The following is a 13,715-nucleotide window of genomic DNA, read 5'->3' on the forward strand; positions in this document are numbered from 1 at the left end:
TTTTTTGTTTGCACATCCCAAATTCCTGGCCATCCCTGCAAGTCCAAAGCACAGCAAGCACAAAAGAACACATTGGGCAAGTATGCATTATTGAAAGTGGAATTTGAAATACAATTCTCAAACTTAAACTATGAGCATAGCTCTAATTTGTTTAGATATGTCTGATCTGTTTTTTCTAGTCCGGATATATAAAAGTACTTGTTGGCAGTGAAGGGTAAGGATAATAACTTTCATTTGGTAATGTGAACTTTAAACTTAGTCTGCACCATTAGATGGTCATTAGCCATTACCCCAATGCCCCAGACTAGTAAAATTATATTCAACTTGTAAGTAATTGCAGTAGTCTGATTTTGGTGAAGACTGAATTAAAATTTACATTGTAACAAGCAATTAGAAATATTTTATATCGAATTGGAGTCTGTCAATAATTGTAAATAACCATAGAAGACTTATGAGATTTCTAATAAAATGTTTTTTGAACAAGTACTGTTACACACATCATTTCATAACTTAAATATCTGAGTATATGTCTTTAATAACAATAATTGTTTTACATGGACATATCTGGAAAGGGTCTATAGAATTTTTACTTGACTGCAAATGCACCAAAAGTAGAAATTAGGCCTAAAATGTACAGCTATTAGAAGCCAGAGACAATATGGTTTTGATTGCATTTCATGCAATATTTAAGCACCCTCTCCCTACCCCGGAAAAAGGATTGTAAATATACTTTAGTATAAGATACATAAGATTTTGTTCAAATTTTTTTAATCCAGTCAGCAGTTTTATGAGTTTAGTTGCAGACATGAAGCTGACCCCATTATATCAACTTTATAGTGCAGCATCTCTTTGTTTTCCTACTAAAATTTATTCAAAAGTGTCAAACAAGAAAACTGTTTAAAATAACTAATGTTTTTAAAGTATTCAAAAGAAAAAAAGATTTCAAATGAATGTCCATGAGGCAGCAAGTCTAACAAATGAAAGTTCATTTTTGTGGAAGTCTTGTTGAGACAGAAAAACAAAACATTAAAAATTGAAATGTATAAAAATATTAAATAAACAACATCTTTAGATTGTTGATCACAATGCTTTTGTAAATCATAAATAGGATTAAATATATGAACTGTATCACAATCTCCAATAAGTTATTTACAACTTCTATCATATCACATTTTTCATCATAAATGCTGCAGCTTCTTTAGTTTTGACAACCCTTGGTATTTTATACTGATTAGCTGAGGCTTGTGTAGTCTCAATGGCAAACTTTCTAAGTCCCTGAAATGTTCCTGGTTTTACCATGTACACCTTCATTTTCTGTATACTCCCCTTCTTCCTAAATGATCCATACACATAGGATAGGTCACATAAAGTCTCGTCAATCTGAAATAAAAAGTACATTGAATGAATACTTCATAGCAAAAACCATTTATACGCCATTGTACTGAGGAATGAGTATATTAGGAACAATAAAACAACAATCAAAATGGACATCTCCTGTGTCTGCCAAATACATGGGAGGGGGAAATTCTTTTAAGTAATTCTTAAACCTAAATTGTTCATAATAAATATGTGTCCTTAGTTTCAAGTTTTACATGTGACCACTACTTCATGTTAATCTACCTTCATAAACGAAGACTTAATCCTGATACATTTCCTAGTTGAGTACTTCTATTCAACCCTAAAATCTGGGTAAAAACTATAATTTGGCATAGGTTTATTGAAGTCTATATCATAATGAACATTTGAGCTTATTTTCAAGATGATGTGATCACAACTTTATGAATGAATACCTGGAACCTGATGCAGGAAGGAAATTAATGGAGGATTTGACAAATTTGGATGTACAGAAAACAAACAGACTAACACACCTCAAAATATAGCACCTGCTACTCATCAAGTCGCATTAATAAAACCTTACAAAATTTCTGAAATAACAGTATGTGCTTACCAAAATTGCAACTGGATAATAAATTACTAATTAAGTCAGATATGAATACAGGTTTTCTTATACTTGTTTGATCTAGATAAATTCAAATTAATAACATTTTGAAATTGAGTTAGTCATAAGTATTTAAATCCATCAGAAAAGATAAGTATGTCTGTTTCTGGACTATTGTCACTTTTACCTGATTTTTCTGTTCCTTAGTCAGCATGGCATCTCCATCAGTTGAATCAAATTCCAAAAATACATGGTAAAATGGGGCATATTCCTTCTTCTCTCCTGTAAATATAATATAAATCTATTATTACATTTTTACATTATACCAGAGTGCTCTATCAATTGCTTAGAGTGACAAAATATTAATAAAAGTTTTGCATTTTTTCAGAAATAATCATGAGCAGGCCAAGAAACAAGGAGCAGTTATCATTGAATCATGTATGTAGTCACCAAGATTTGTTAATATGTTAACTTTTACTGTGAGCAAATGATCAAATTCAGGGTTGTTTAAATTTGAAAATTCTTTAAGGTTGATTGATTGACTTAAGGTCTTTATAAGATAGAATGCCCTTGCCTTCTTCACTTATCAATAAACTCTCAGAACAACAATAATCTGTTAACTTCAATCCTTCCCAGTTAGAGACTGCCTTCATCAATGCATTATAAAATGTCTTCTCTGATGTCTTCTCTCCTCTCAAATTCAGAAACTGTCCTTGTCTGAAAAGATAACAGTAATATTGTATAGTCATCAATATTGTCAAAATAGAGTGATGGATGTCAATCTATCTTACCTCCTATACATTTCTAGGAATATGATTGGTTAAAAGCGTCCTCGTGGAAACCGTGTATATTAAATATTAGGTTAGTTGGGAGGCAGGGCTTATTTCATACACGGTTAGTAGTGGAGTTACGTCACTTTATATTCCATATAAGGTAATAAGGAGGCGGGCCTTATTTCATACAAGGTTAGTAGTGGTGTTACGTCCCTTTAGAAAAACAAAACAGTACTGAGAAGAAATCTTAAAGGTTTCAACAGCCGAAGAAAGTGATGATAAAGTGAAATAAATTTATAATTCACATTTAAATCTAACAAGTTGTCATTGTTGGCATCTGTTTTTGTAGGATCAAAGGAAGTAGTTTCTTAATCATGTTAATGCTTACTGTATTGAAAGACTTGCTCATTTTGATAGGTCACTAGTCTAAATTTTATACGTTAAGATAGTCGGTAAGATAAATTCATTACATAGTGTGCTAGTGACGTAATACAGTATATATTGGGTCAGTAAATTCCATATGGGGATTCCAGCTTCGCTCTCACCCCATATGGAATTTATTGACCCCATATATACCGTATTAGGTCACTAGCAAACTATGTTACTAATATTCTACATGTTCTATATATCAAATATGAAATTTTAAAATTGTATTTCCATGTTTTGTCTATTTAGAAGATGCTTGTTTTTATACATACTTTGGTGTAGTTTCTGTTCAATTTATTCACAAGACGTTTTGTTTGTCCATCTTTATGGCCAGTGAGATGGATGTCTATTCTAGTAAAGTTTTTATGAAATTCCTTCTTATCACTTTTGTTCAGACCAAATGTATAATGTCTGTCTTATCGACAGTGATATATTACTAGAGTAAGAGATCAAAGTCATGCAAAGTCAATATCATATATGATTGATAAGATAAAATAACTCTATATTGTTATTAAAGTACTGTACCTATACATAAATTCTATAATTGGACATTGGTGATGAAATCCTGCTATCTTAACAACATCCCCAAATCTATATCTGTACAGACCACCAGCATTAGTTATTACTAATTCATACTCTTTACCAAGCTCAACCTAAAATATATAATATATATCATAAAGGTTTATTTAAATGTTTGAATCCATTAGTCATTAAACAGAATAGTCAATTGTAGCTATATATAGTTATCAATTATAATGAAAATATAATATGGTTACATTTCCTTAGTCATGTTAGTTTTGAAATACCTTTATCACTGTGACTATTATGGTCTTTTTTTAAATCAACTTTTGACCATTTACATTCTTTAGAATAGCTACTTGTCATTTTTTTGGTCATATGTGTTATGGTAAAGTACTTATTGTGTTTTCAATTCACTCATAATTGGATTGAGTACTGTAAATTCAGAAATTGTTGCCTGCATTTTTAAAGCATTTATTGAAAAATGGGCCCAAATACAAGATTTGTTATTGCTTTTCCAGGAATTATATCGAAATTCAAAATAAGAGTTCTTATTTTAGTGAAACATGTCCTGTAGCAAATTTCATAATAATTTCTGAAAATGCAGTGTGAAAAAAATAATATTTATTATGGTTGCAAATTTATGTAAATGCATGCATATCAAAACGATACAGAACCTCAATAAACTTTCTTGTTGACATTATTGGCTTCCATACAATTTACTAAATATTATATATCTTGTATATTGTACATACATTTAAACCATTTTTGAACCAAAATATCAAAAGAGTTTTTTCCTGAGGTGATACTCATTTTTGACTTCATGTGAAACACAAAATGCACATCTGATTGTGGCTAGGCCATATAGCATTATAGTACTGAGTAATGCGTATATTAGGAACAATAAAACAACAATCAAAACGGACATCTCCTGTGTCTGCCAAATACATGCAAGAGGGATGTTCCTTTGAAGTAATTCTAAAGCCTTCATGATTCATAATTTATATGTGTCCTTAGCTTCAAGTTATGAATGTGACCACAAATTTATGTCAATCTTCTTTCATAAACCAAGACTTAATCGTGAAGCATTTTCTTGTCGAGTACTCCTGTTGGTGACCTTCTGCTGTTGTTTTGTTTTTTTTCTATGGTCGGGTTTTGTCTCTTTGGCACATTCCCCATTTCTATTCTCAATTTTATTTAAATTTGTAAATTAATACATTTTTGCCTCTAGTGGATAATAATTTAACATCAATAAAAGCGTCATTTTTAGCTACTGTTAGCATCAAATTGGTTATAATTTAACTGTGATTCATCAAAGCATCCTTATTGTGATACATTAAAAGGTCTCAAATATTATTTATTACTCATTGTTGAAGGTGACCTATAGTTATTAATTTCTGTGCTATTTAATTTGGTCCCTTGTGAAGAGTTGTCTCATTGGCAATCATACTGCATCTTCTTATTTATATTGTCCTAAGTCTAAGAGCATTTATTACTAGAAGAATTTTCACAAAGGTCTGTATTATATGAAATAGGAAATAGGATTATATCAAACCTGTTTAACCTAAATTTTAACAAACCTTCTGAAATTTGATATGTTATATTGTGGCAAAATAATGAAAAAAGGTGAGAAAAACTTTTTCTTTCCAGTATGGTGCATATGGCATGTATGGAGCAGAAATACTTAATTTAAAATATACCTGATCTAAGAACAGTGTTTGTGGTTGATCTTCATCACAATGCTGTACTGGTATAAACTCAAAGAACATATAACCAGGAACCAGCATGTATCTACTTGGTTTATCCTCTGGCCAGATATTGACTCCAAGTAATCCTTCTGATGCTGCATATAATGGAGAATACATAGGTATACCTTTACAATACGTCTCCATTAAAATACTGGCAGGCAAAGTAAAGACGCCTGTGTCAGCAGCAAGAATTAAATGGCATGTAGGCCAGACACGTTTAACTAGTCCGGCAGCACCTCCTTTGAAAGCATCTCGTAGTTCATTGGCACGATTTTTATCCGGAGATAAAAGTTTGTTTAATTCATTTCTAGTCTCATCAGTGATTTTTAGATCTGGATTAATTCTTCCTAGTTCAATGTCCTCTATAAGACTTTTATATTGCATTTCTAGTGCTTGGAAAGCTATGAGTACAATTGAGGCAAAATTGGCTTCTACCATCCCAAGATATTTGTCCTTCAGACCAAACAATAAATGAATGTACAATGCTTCAGGCTCTGTAAGGACTTCAAACCCAGGTTTTGGTGTTGAGTATATACTAAGTAAGGCCTTGGAATTTGTTGGAGAGGAAGAGTTTGGTCCAATAGGAAGACCTCCAGCTGATTCCCTCCATCGTGGAGTATAAAATAATTTCAGACTTTTCTGAATACATTTGTTCTCTGGTAATGATTGGAGTAAACTATTGTACACCACAGCGATTCCATGTGTAAAGAATGCCAATCTTTGTTCACCTGTCATAGGTAATACACTACTCTTACCTGAGGTACCTGACGTCACAGCAAACTGAATCGGCTTTTTATGTGTCAGAATATTTTCACATTCTTTTGTTTCCAACATTTTTTGTATATATGGCTCATAATGAGAAATTCTTGTCAATGGATGTCTTCTAACATATTCCTCCCTATCTTTGATTTCTCCAAATTGATATTCCTTCCCATACAAAGTCTCAGCGTTATCTTTCAGTCTCTGTAATAACAGTTCATCCTGTGCCTGCTTTACATTTTTTGTTGCTTTTTCTAATTTCCGTCTCATGTACCATCCGACCCATGACAAGGATGAGATAGCGATATAATGATCTATTGAAGTTCTAATTGTATGATTTGGTGTGACGTTCCTTCTGTAGAAATCATAACAGACATAACTGGTGGCACTAAACACTGGTATTAATATCCCTGTAAAAAATAGATAAAATTAGACAGATTTTCTTTAAAAAAAACCAATATAGATAACGGACGCATGGTTAAAAGCTATTTTTAGAAATAGGAATACCATTTTTCAAGTAAAAGGATAGCATTTAAAAAAAAGAGAGAAGCAAAGATATGTATTATATGTACTGGTTTTCAATAATTCTGATATAAAGCAAAAAGAAAGAAAGTATATATATATATGATCTGCTATCATGCAAACAAAATATGGAATTTATACTATAATACTAAAATACATAAAATAACCAGCTCTGTTTTTAAGCAAAAAAGTATTTTGATACTAATCACAGTTAAAACAGACCTAAACAATCATGTTAATACTGTTAATACAACCGACTAATCAATTTTTAAGAGAAGACACTTAATGCAAACTAAATACATTTTCAAACTACAATTCTTGCAATCCGACACCAGAATACACAATGAGTTATACAATACAATTTCTAGCAATCCTTCACCAAAATATTGTGCAATTGAAAATCTAGCAAGTAAATTAAAATCAATGACTTCAAAATAATTCAGTGTTTGTTTTAGAAAATGCGCGTCAGAATTAAATGTTTATAGATGTTCTTTTATTCATCTTGAATGTACATTATAAGAGATTTTGAAACTTCCAAATTCAGCAAAGAAATCTTCCCTTCAGAGACAAGTAAATATTTAAATGTTAAGATAATGAACATGATGAATGCATTTGAAAAATTAGTTGTGCAATAAGTTAAATTGATACAAAAGTGGTATCTTATTTTTACAGTGCATACGTGTATAAATGAGATTATGTTTTCATGTGACTAAGTGTGTGCTGCAGAAATCATGTGATTATGGAAGGACAAAGTGTGGTTATTTGGCTTATATTTTATTAATTTCAAATTTTAAATTTCAAATTTCCATTTGGCATGTTTGGTTGAGTTTTATAGTTGAGATGATGCAAATTTAAAAAGGTAGTTTTCAATCCATGAATTCACAATAAAATGCAGTTGTGTTGTCACAAAAAAAAACATTAGCACACTCCCAAATCTCCTAAATATTAATTGTTAAAAAACGACATGTAAAATTCATCTTTTATAACTCACATAATATTTGAAGTTAAACTTTACAAAACTGTATGAAGCAGGAATAAAAGTTTTAGCATTTAATAACTTCAATATCATGAGTATAAGATAAAATGGTCAAATTCATTCGTTTAAAACTAAGGAAATAGACTCATACCAGCTAGGAGTCTTTGAAATCAATTTAAACTACAATAATTTTTTATCAAAAAAAAAGAAGACAATCAGAGATACAGATGACGGGCATGGCCACAGCACTTCTCTTACCCTCCCTCTTTTTATCTAAGGATTGCAAAAATAACAATTAAAATCACAAAAAATACACATTAACATTATTCCTTCTTCTTTAAAAAAAGTGCTATCTAGCTTACATGACCATAAATGTTCTAGAAGTCCATCTAGGCCATTACGGACGGTTAGTAGGTAGTGAGAATAGTGAAGGAGATACACCACAAAAGTAAAGGATAACACAGATATCACCAAACTCCAAGCCATTCTGTTGGTCTCCAGTTACATACCTACAATGTAAAAAAAAGGAATGGTTACTGGAGGATTCACCACAAAAGTAAAGGATAACAAAGATATCAGCAAACTCCAAGCCATTCTGTTGGTCTCCAGTTACATACCTACAATGTAAAAAAAAGGAATGCTTACTGAAGGATTCACCACAAAAGTAAAGGATAACACAGATATCACCAAACTCCAAGCCATTCTGTTGGTCTCCAGTTACATACCTACAATGTAAAAAAAAGGAATGGTTACTGAAGGATTCACCACAAAAGTAAAGGATAACACAGATATCACCAAACTCCAGGCCATTCTGTTTGTCTCCTGTTACATACCTACAATGTAAAATAAGGAACGGTTACAGAAGGATACACCACAAAATCAAAGGATAACACAGATATCACCAAACTCAACACCATTTTGTCTGTCTCTAGTATGTATGTATGTTCTGTATCGTTCTCCTTTAGTAGGAGCACAACCATGGGTTATTGTGTAAAAAGGAAGACATTTAACAAACTGTATCAGTACAGATTTAATGTGAGCATTTGCCTATCCAGTTTCTCAGCCAGGCTGTGACATAACTACAATGTAAAATAAGGAATGGTAACTAAAGAATTCACCACAAAATTATTTTGTCTGTCTCCAGTTACATACATTGTACCTACAACATATACAATGAAATTCATCATTATCATGAATTGGTGATATTGAATAGTTATTAAACATACTTCTTGCATGTCAATGTCTCAGTCACATGTTACATACCTATACTCAAATAATTAAAGATTAGTGGTACATCAAAGGTATAGGGTGAAACAGTTATTACCAAGTATTTATCTACAGTGAAAAACAATTCTATCTATACAAATGTATAGTACCGATACACACCAAATGGTGAATGATAAGATGGTTAGTCCCAAACTCCTGACTGTTGTCTCTATCAACCATGCTGTGATGGTGCATACAAAACAAACCAAGGAGCAGTGAAATTGAGTGAATGATAAGCTGGTTAGTCCCAAACTCCTGACTGTTGTCTCTATCAACCATGCTGTGATGGTGGAATATAGTAATTTGTTAAATCAAAAGATTTCAACCAAGGTTTCTGAAACGCAAAATCATGCATATAAGAAAAATACTTTTAATGAATTTTTATTGACGGAACCCATTTCGTTTGTTGAAACAGCTAGTGTCATTGACAAAGCAAAGAAAGGCAAATCTGCTGGATTTGATAATTTACCAGTTGAATTTTTGCGAAATAATTGCTCAACTTTGTTTTTGTACCATTTATTTGATTTTTGCTTTAGGTTCCAAAAAACGCCAGAATTATGGAACAAAATTATTATCAATCCTATACCTAAAGCAAACATGACAGATCCACGCGACCCATTGTCTTACAGAGGAATTGCATTAGCTTGTGTTTCCTATAAGCTTTATTGTAATATTTTAAACGAAAGGCTTGTGCAATGGATAGATGACAATAACATATTAGTCGACGAACAAAATGGTTTCCGTCAAAATAGAAGCACTATAGACCAATTGTCTTCTCTTACAAACATAATTGAAGTCAGAAAGAAGCTTCGTAAATCTACTTTTGGTGCGTTTATTGATTTTAAAAAGGCATATGATACCATCAAAAGAAATATACTATGGTCCAAGTTAAATGTAATTGGGGTGGCTGAAAATTTTTGTGCTGCTATACAGTCTATTTATTCAAATATATTATGTTCAGTACGATTAAACGGACATTTATCAGAATGGTTTAATGTTAACAGTGGTCTTAAACAAGGATGTCCATTATCTCCCTTGTTATTTAATTTATATATTAATGACCTAGTTTCATTCTTGAAATCATATGAGTGTGATATTGATGATGAAAAAGTTTGTATTTTGCTTTATGCTGATGATGTGGTTTTACTTGCAAACGATGAAAAAGAATTACAAATTCTGTTAAATGCATTTAGATATATGGTGTGGAGATAATTGTATGACCATTAATTCCAAAAGGTGTAATATTGTGCATTTTAGAACACCTTCTGTTAATAAGTCACATGTTGAATTTAAATGTGGGAATGATATCATTGAATATTCTACTACTTTAAAAATATACATACTTAGGTTAAGTTTTGAGTGAATTTTTAGATTATAATGTACATGATGTAACTGCTAAAGCTGTTGCAGCTTCTGCAAATAGAGCACTTGGCCTTGTTATAGCCAAGTGCAAAATCTTAGGTGGTGTTACTCATAATGTCTTTTCAAAATTATATGAGAGTTTGGTGCTTCCAATTGTTGAATATGGTGCTGGTATTTGGGGTTGCAAAAAAATTTCTTTTATAAATGCCATCCATAATAGAGCTTGCAGATTTTTTCTTGGAGTAGGTAAATATACTCCAAATGCTGCAGTTGCAGGGGATATGGGGTGGATACCTATCTTTCAAAAACAATGGCAATGCTTAATTCGACTATGGTGCTGTTTGAACAATATGAGTTCTGATCGTTTAAACAGAAAAAATTTCATATGGGCAGACATTATGAGTAACCAGATGCTCCGCAGGGCGTAGCTTTATACGACCGCAGAGGTTGAACCCTGAACGGTTGGGGCAAGTATGGACACAACATTCAAGCTGGATTCAGCTCTAAATTTGGATTGTGATTAAATAGTTGACACAGCATAGGTTTCTGACACAGAATGAATGTGTTCTAATGAACTTAAAATTTTTGTTTTCTCTTAGAGCAATTCACTATGCTGTTGAATATTAATCCTCTCAAAAAAATGTTTGAAGAAATTTTCTTTTTTATTTATGAAATTTCAAATGAGAAAAATTGAACCCAATTTTTTTAATCACATCCCCCTTTCCCTTATTCCAAAACTAATCTCAATTAAAATTTCTAATGGAGTTTGCAACAATAACTACTCATTTAAATACATCATAAAATATTAAGATGTAAAAAAACTGCTTGTTATCACTGAATGGTAAAGATTATCTTAATTTATCAGTTGGTAGTAAAAAGTGAATATACATTGTATATTGTATATAACAAAGATTTAAGTTGATTCTGGACAAAGAAAGATAACTCCAATTAAAAAAAAATCTTGCTATTGCACAATATTTTGCAATTAGATATTTCTTGCTTACTATTCTGGACGAAGAAAGATAACTCTAATTAAAAAAAAAATTGCTATTTCACAATATTGTGCAATTAGATATTTCTTGCCATTGCGCAATACTGTGCAATTGAAAAGACTTGCTATTGCACAATACTTAATATAATAATTTTAGATCCTGATTTGGACCAACTTGAAAACTGGGCCCATAATAAAAAATCTAAGTACATTTTTGGATTCAGCATATCAAAGAACCCCAAGATTTCAATTTTTGTTAAAATCAGACTAAGTTTAATTTTGGACCCTTTGGACTTTAGTGTAGACCAATTTGAAAACAGGACAAAAATGAAGAATCTACATACACAGTTAAATTTGGTATATCAAAGAACCCCATTTATTCAATTTTTGATGAAATCAAACAAAGTTTAATTTTGGACCCCGATTTGGACCAACTTGAAAACTGGGCCAATAATCAAGAATCTAAGTACATTTTTAGATTCAGCATATCAAAGAACCTAACTGATTCATTTTTTGTCAAAATCAAACTAAGTTTAATTTTGGACCCTTTGGACCTTAATGTAGACCAATTTGAAAACGGGACCAAAAGTTAAGAATCTACATACACAGTCATGACAGTTAGATTCGGCATATCAAAGAACCCCAATTATTCAATTTTGATGAAATCAAACAAAGTTTAATTTTGGACCCTTTGGGCCCCTTATTATGTTGGGACCAAAACTCCCAAAATCAATACCAACCTTCCTTTTATGGTCATAAACCTTGTGTTTAAATTTCATAGATTTTTATTTACTTATACTAACGTTATGGTGCGAAAACCAAGAAAAATGCTTATTAGGGTCCCTTTTTGGCCCCTAATTCCTAAACTGTTGGGACCTAAACTCCCAAAATCAATACCAACCTTCCTTTTGTAGTCATTAACATTGTGTTTAAATTTCATTGATTTCTATTTACTTAAACTAAAGTTAATGTGCAAGAACCAAGAATAATGCTTATTTGGGCCCTTTTTTGGCCCCTAATTCCTAAACTGTTGAAACCAAAACTCCCAAAATCAATCCCAACCGTTCTTTTGTGGTCATAAACCTTGTGTCAAAATTTCATAGATTTCTATTAACTTAAACTAAAGTTATAGTGCGAAAACCAAGAAAATGCTTATTTGGGACCTTTTTGGCCCCTAATTCCTTAAATGTTGGGACCAAAACTCCCAAAATCAATACCAACCTTCCTTTTGTGGTCATAAACCTTGTGTTAAAATTTCATAGATTTCCATTCACTTTTACTAAAGTTAGAGTGCGAAAACTAAAAGTATTCGGACGACGACGACGACGACGCAGACGACGCCAACGTGATAGCAATATACGACGAAAAATTTTTCAAATTTTGCGGTCATATAAAAAACATAAGTGTATAAAAAATTGGAATTTTTATGTAAGGAAAACGTTTTCTGAGTATAATGCAGAACATTTGTGTATCATTACAGATTATGTTGATAGTACCTCAGTTGTCAATACTGTTATGTCTAAAATGTTTAGTAAATATGTTGAACAGTGGCAAGGCAATTTACAATCAGAGAAAGCTTTATCTGGTAAAGGTGGTAACAAACTTCGTACATATAATCTATTTAAGAACAGTTTTGAAACGGAAACTTATTGTAAAATTCCAATGCCATTTTCGCAAAGGAGTTCTTTTGCCAAATTTTGATATGGTGTAACACCACTAAGAATAGAAAAGGGGAGATTTGAAAAATTAGTTTTAAAAGATCGAGTCTGTGATAATTGTATGAATATTTTAGAAGATGAAGCCCATGTTATTTTATTGTGTCCTTTGTATGATGATTTTAGAAAAAAAATATTTGATGAAGCAACACATTTTAATAGTGATTTTATGTCTTTTGATGATAAACAGAAATTAGTGTTTTTATTTACCATGTTTGCAGATAATAATATGATTCATAGCTGTGCCAAAGCCTGTAATCTTATTTTAAATAGACGTAGAAATGTTTTATACTGTAAATAATGTTAATGTCAATATGTTTTATAATAGATGCATTCTTTATATAATTTTTAATGTTATATATAGTCTCTTGTAATTCTGTACATAATGGCTCTCTTTTTATATTTATATATTTTTACATTTAATGTAATGTTGTATTATATATTATTGAGAGATGATGAGACTTAAATAAAACATTGAATTGAATTGAATTGCATACAAAGCAAAACAAGGAGCATTTAATGAGGGAAAAAATCCCAAATAATAATAAGGAATTACATAGATTTGTCAATGTTCTGCCTAACAGAAGTTACCCTGGATTCTTTTTTTATAAACAATGCCATAATATAATTAGTCTGTATTAGGAACAAATTCTGTAATTTTTGTTCCATTAGAAATAATTTGATAGAATATATTTTCCACTTATAATCAGTGACAGGAG

General features: G+C 31.3%; 1 protein-coding gene across 1 annotated transcript; it reads right to left on the reverse strand.

Moving 5' to 3' along the window:
* Window positions 1-425: 425 nt before the first annotated feature.
* On the reverse strand, window positions 426-8,190 carry LOC143085108 (GH3 domain-containing protein-like). Its single transcript, XM_076261297.1, has 6 exons — window positions 8,025-8,190; window positions 5,358-6,574; window positions 3,664-3,791; window positions 2,514-2,656; window positions 2,127-2,221; window positions 426-1,380 (listed from the first exon to the last, which is right to left on the reverse strand). Exons 1-6 carry the CDS (start codon window positions 8,146-8,148, stop codon window positions 1,162-1,164), a joined length of 1,926 nt encoding a protein of 641 aa, XP_076117412.1. The 5' UTR covers window positions 8,149-8,190; the 3' UTR covers window positions 426-1,161.
* Window positions 8,191-13,715: the final 5,525 nt, after the last annotated feature.

Source organism: Mytilus galloprovincialis, chromosome 8 (assembly GCF_965363235.1).
Source record: "Mytilus galloprovincialis chromosome 8, xbMytGall1.hap1.1, whole genome shotgun sequence".
Taxonomy (NCBI): domain Eukaryota; kingdom Metazoa; phylum Mollusca; class Bivalvia; order Mytilida; family Mytilidae; genus Mytilus; species Mytilus galloprovincialis.

What these genes read in the sequence shown, in the direction of transcription:
- LOC143085108 (XM_076261297.1), bottom strand. Translation starts at nt 8,148, where the DNA reads ATGGCTTGGAGTTTGGTGATATCTGTGTTATCCTTTACTTTTGTGGTG. An exon ending in ATTATAGAATTTATGTATAG is followed by an intron (nt 2,657 to 3,663) that starts GTACAGTACTTT and finishes TTATCTTTTCAG; the next exon opens with ACAAGGACAGTTTCTGAATT. An exon ending in CTAAGGAACAGAAAAATCAG is followed by an intron (nt 1,381 to 2,126) that starts GTAAAAGTGACA and finishes TTTTTATTTCAG; the next exon opens with ATTGACGAGACTTTATGTGA.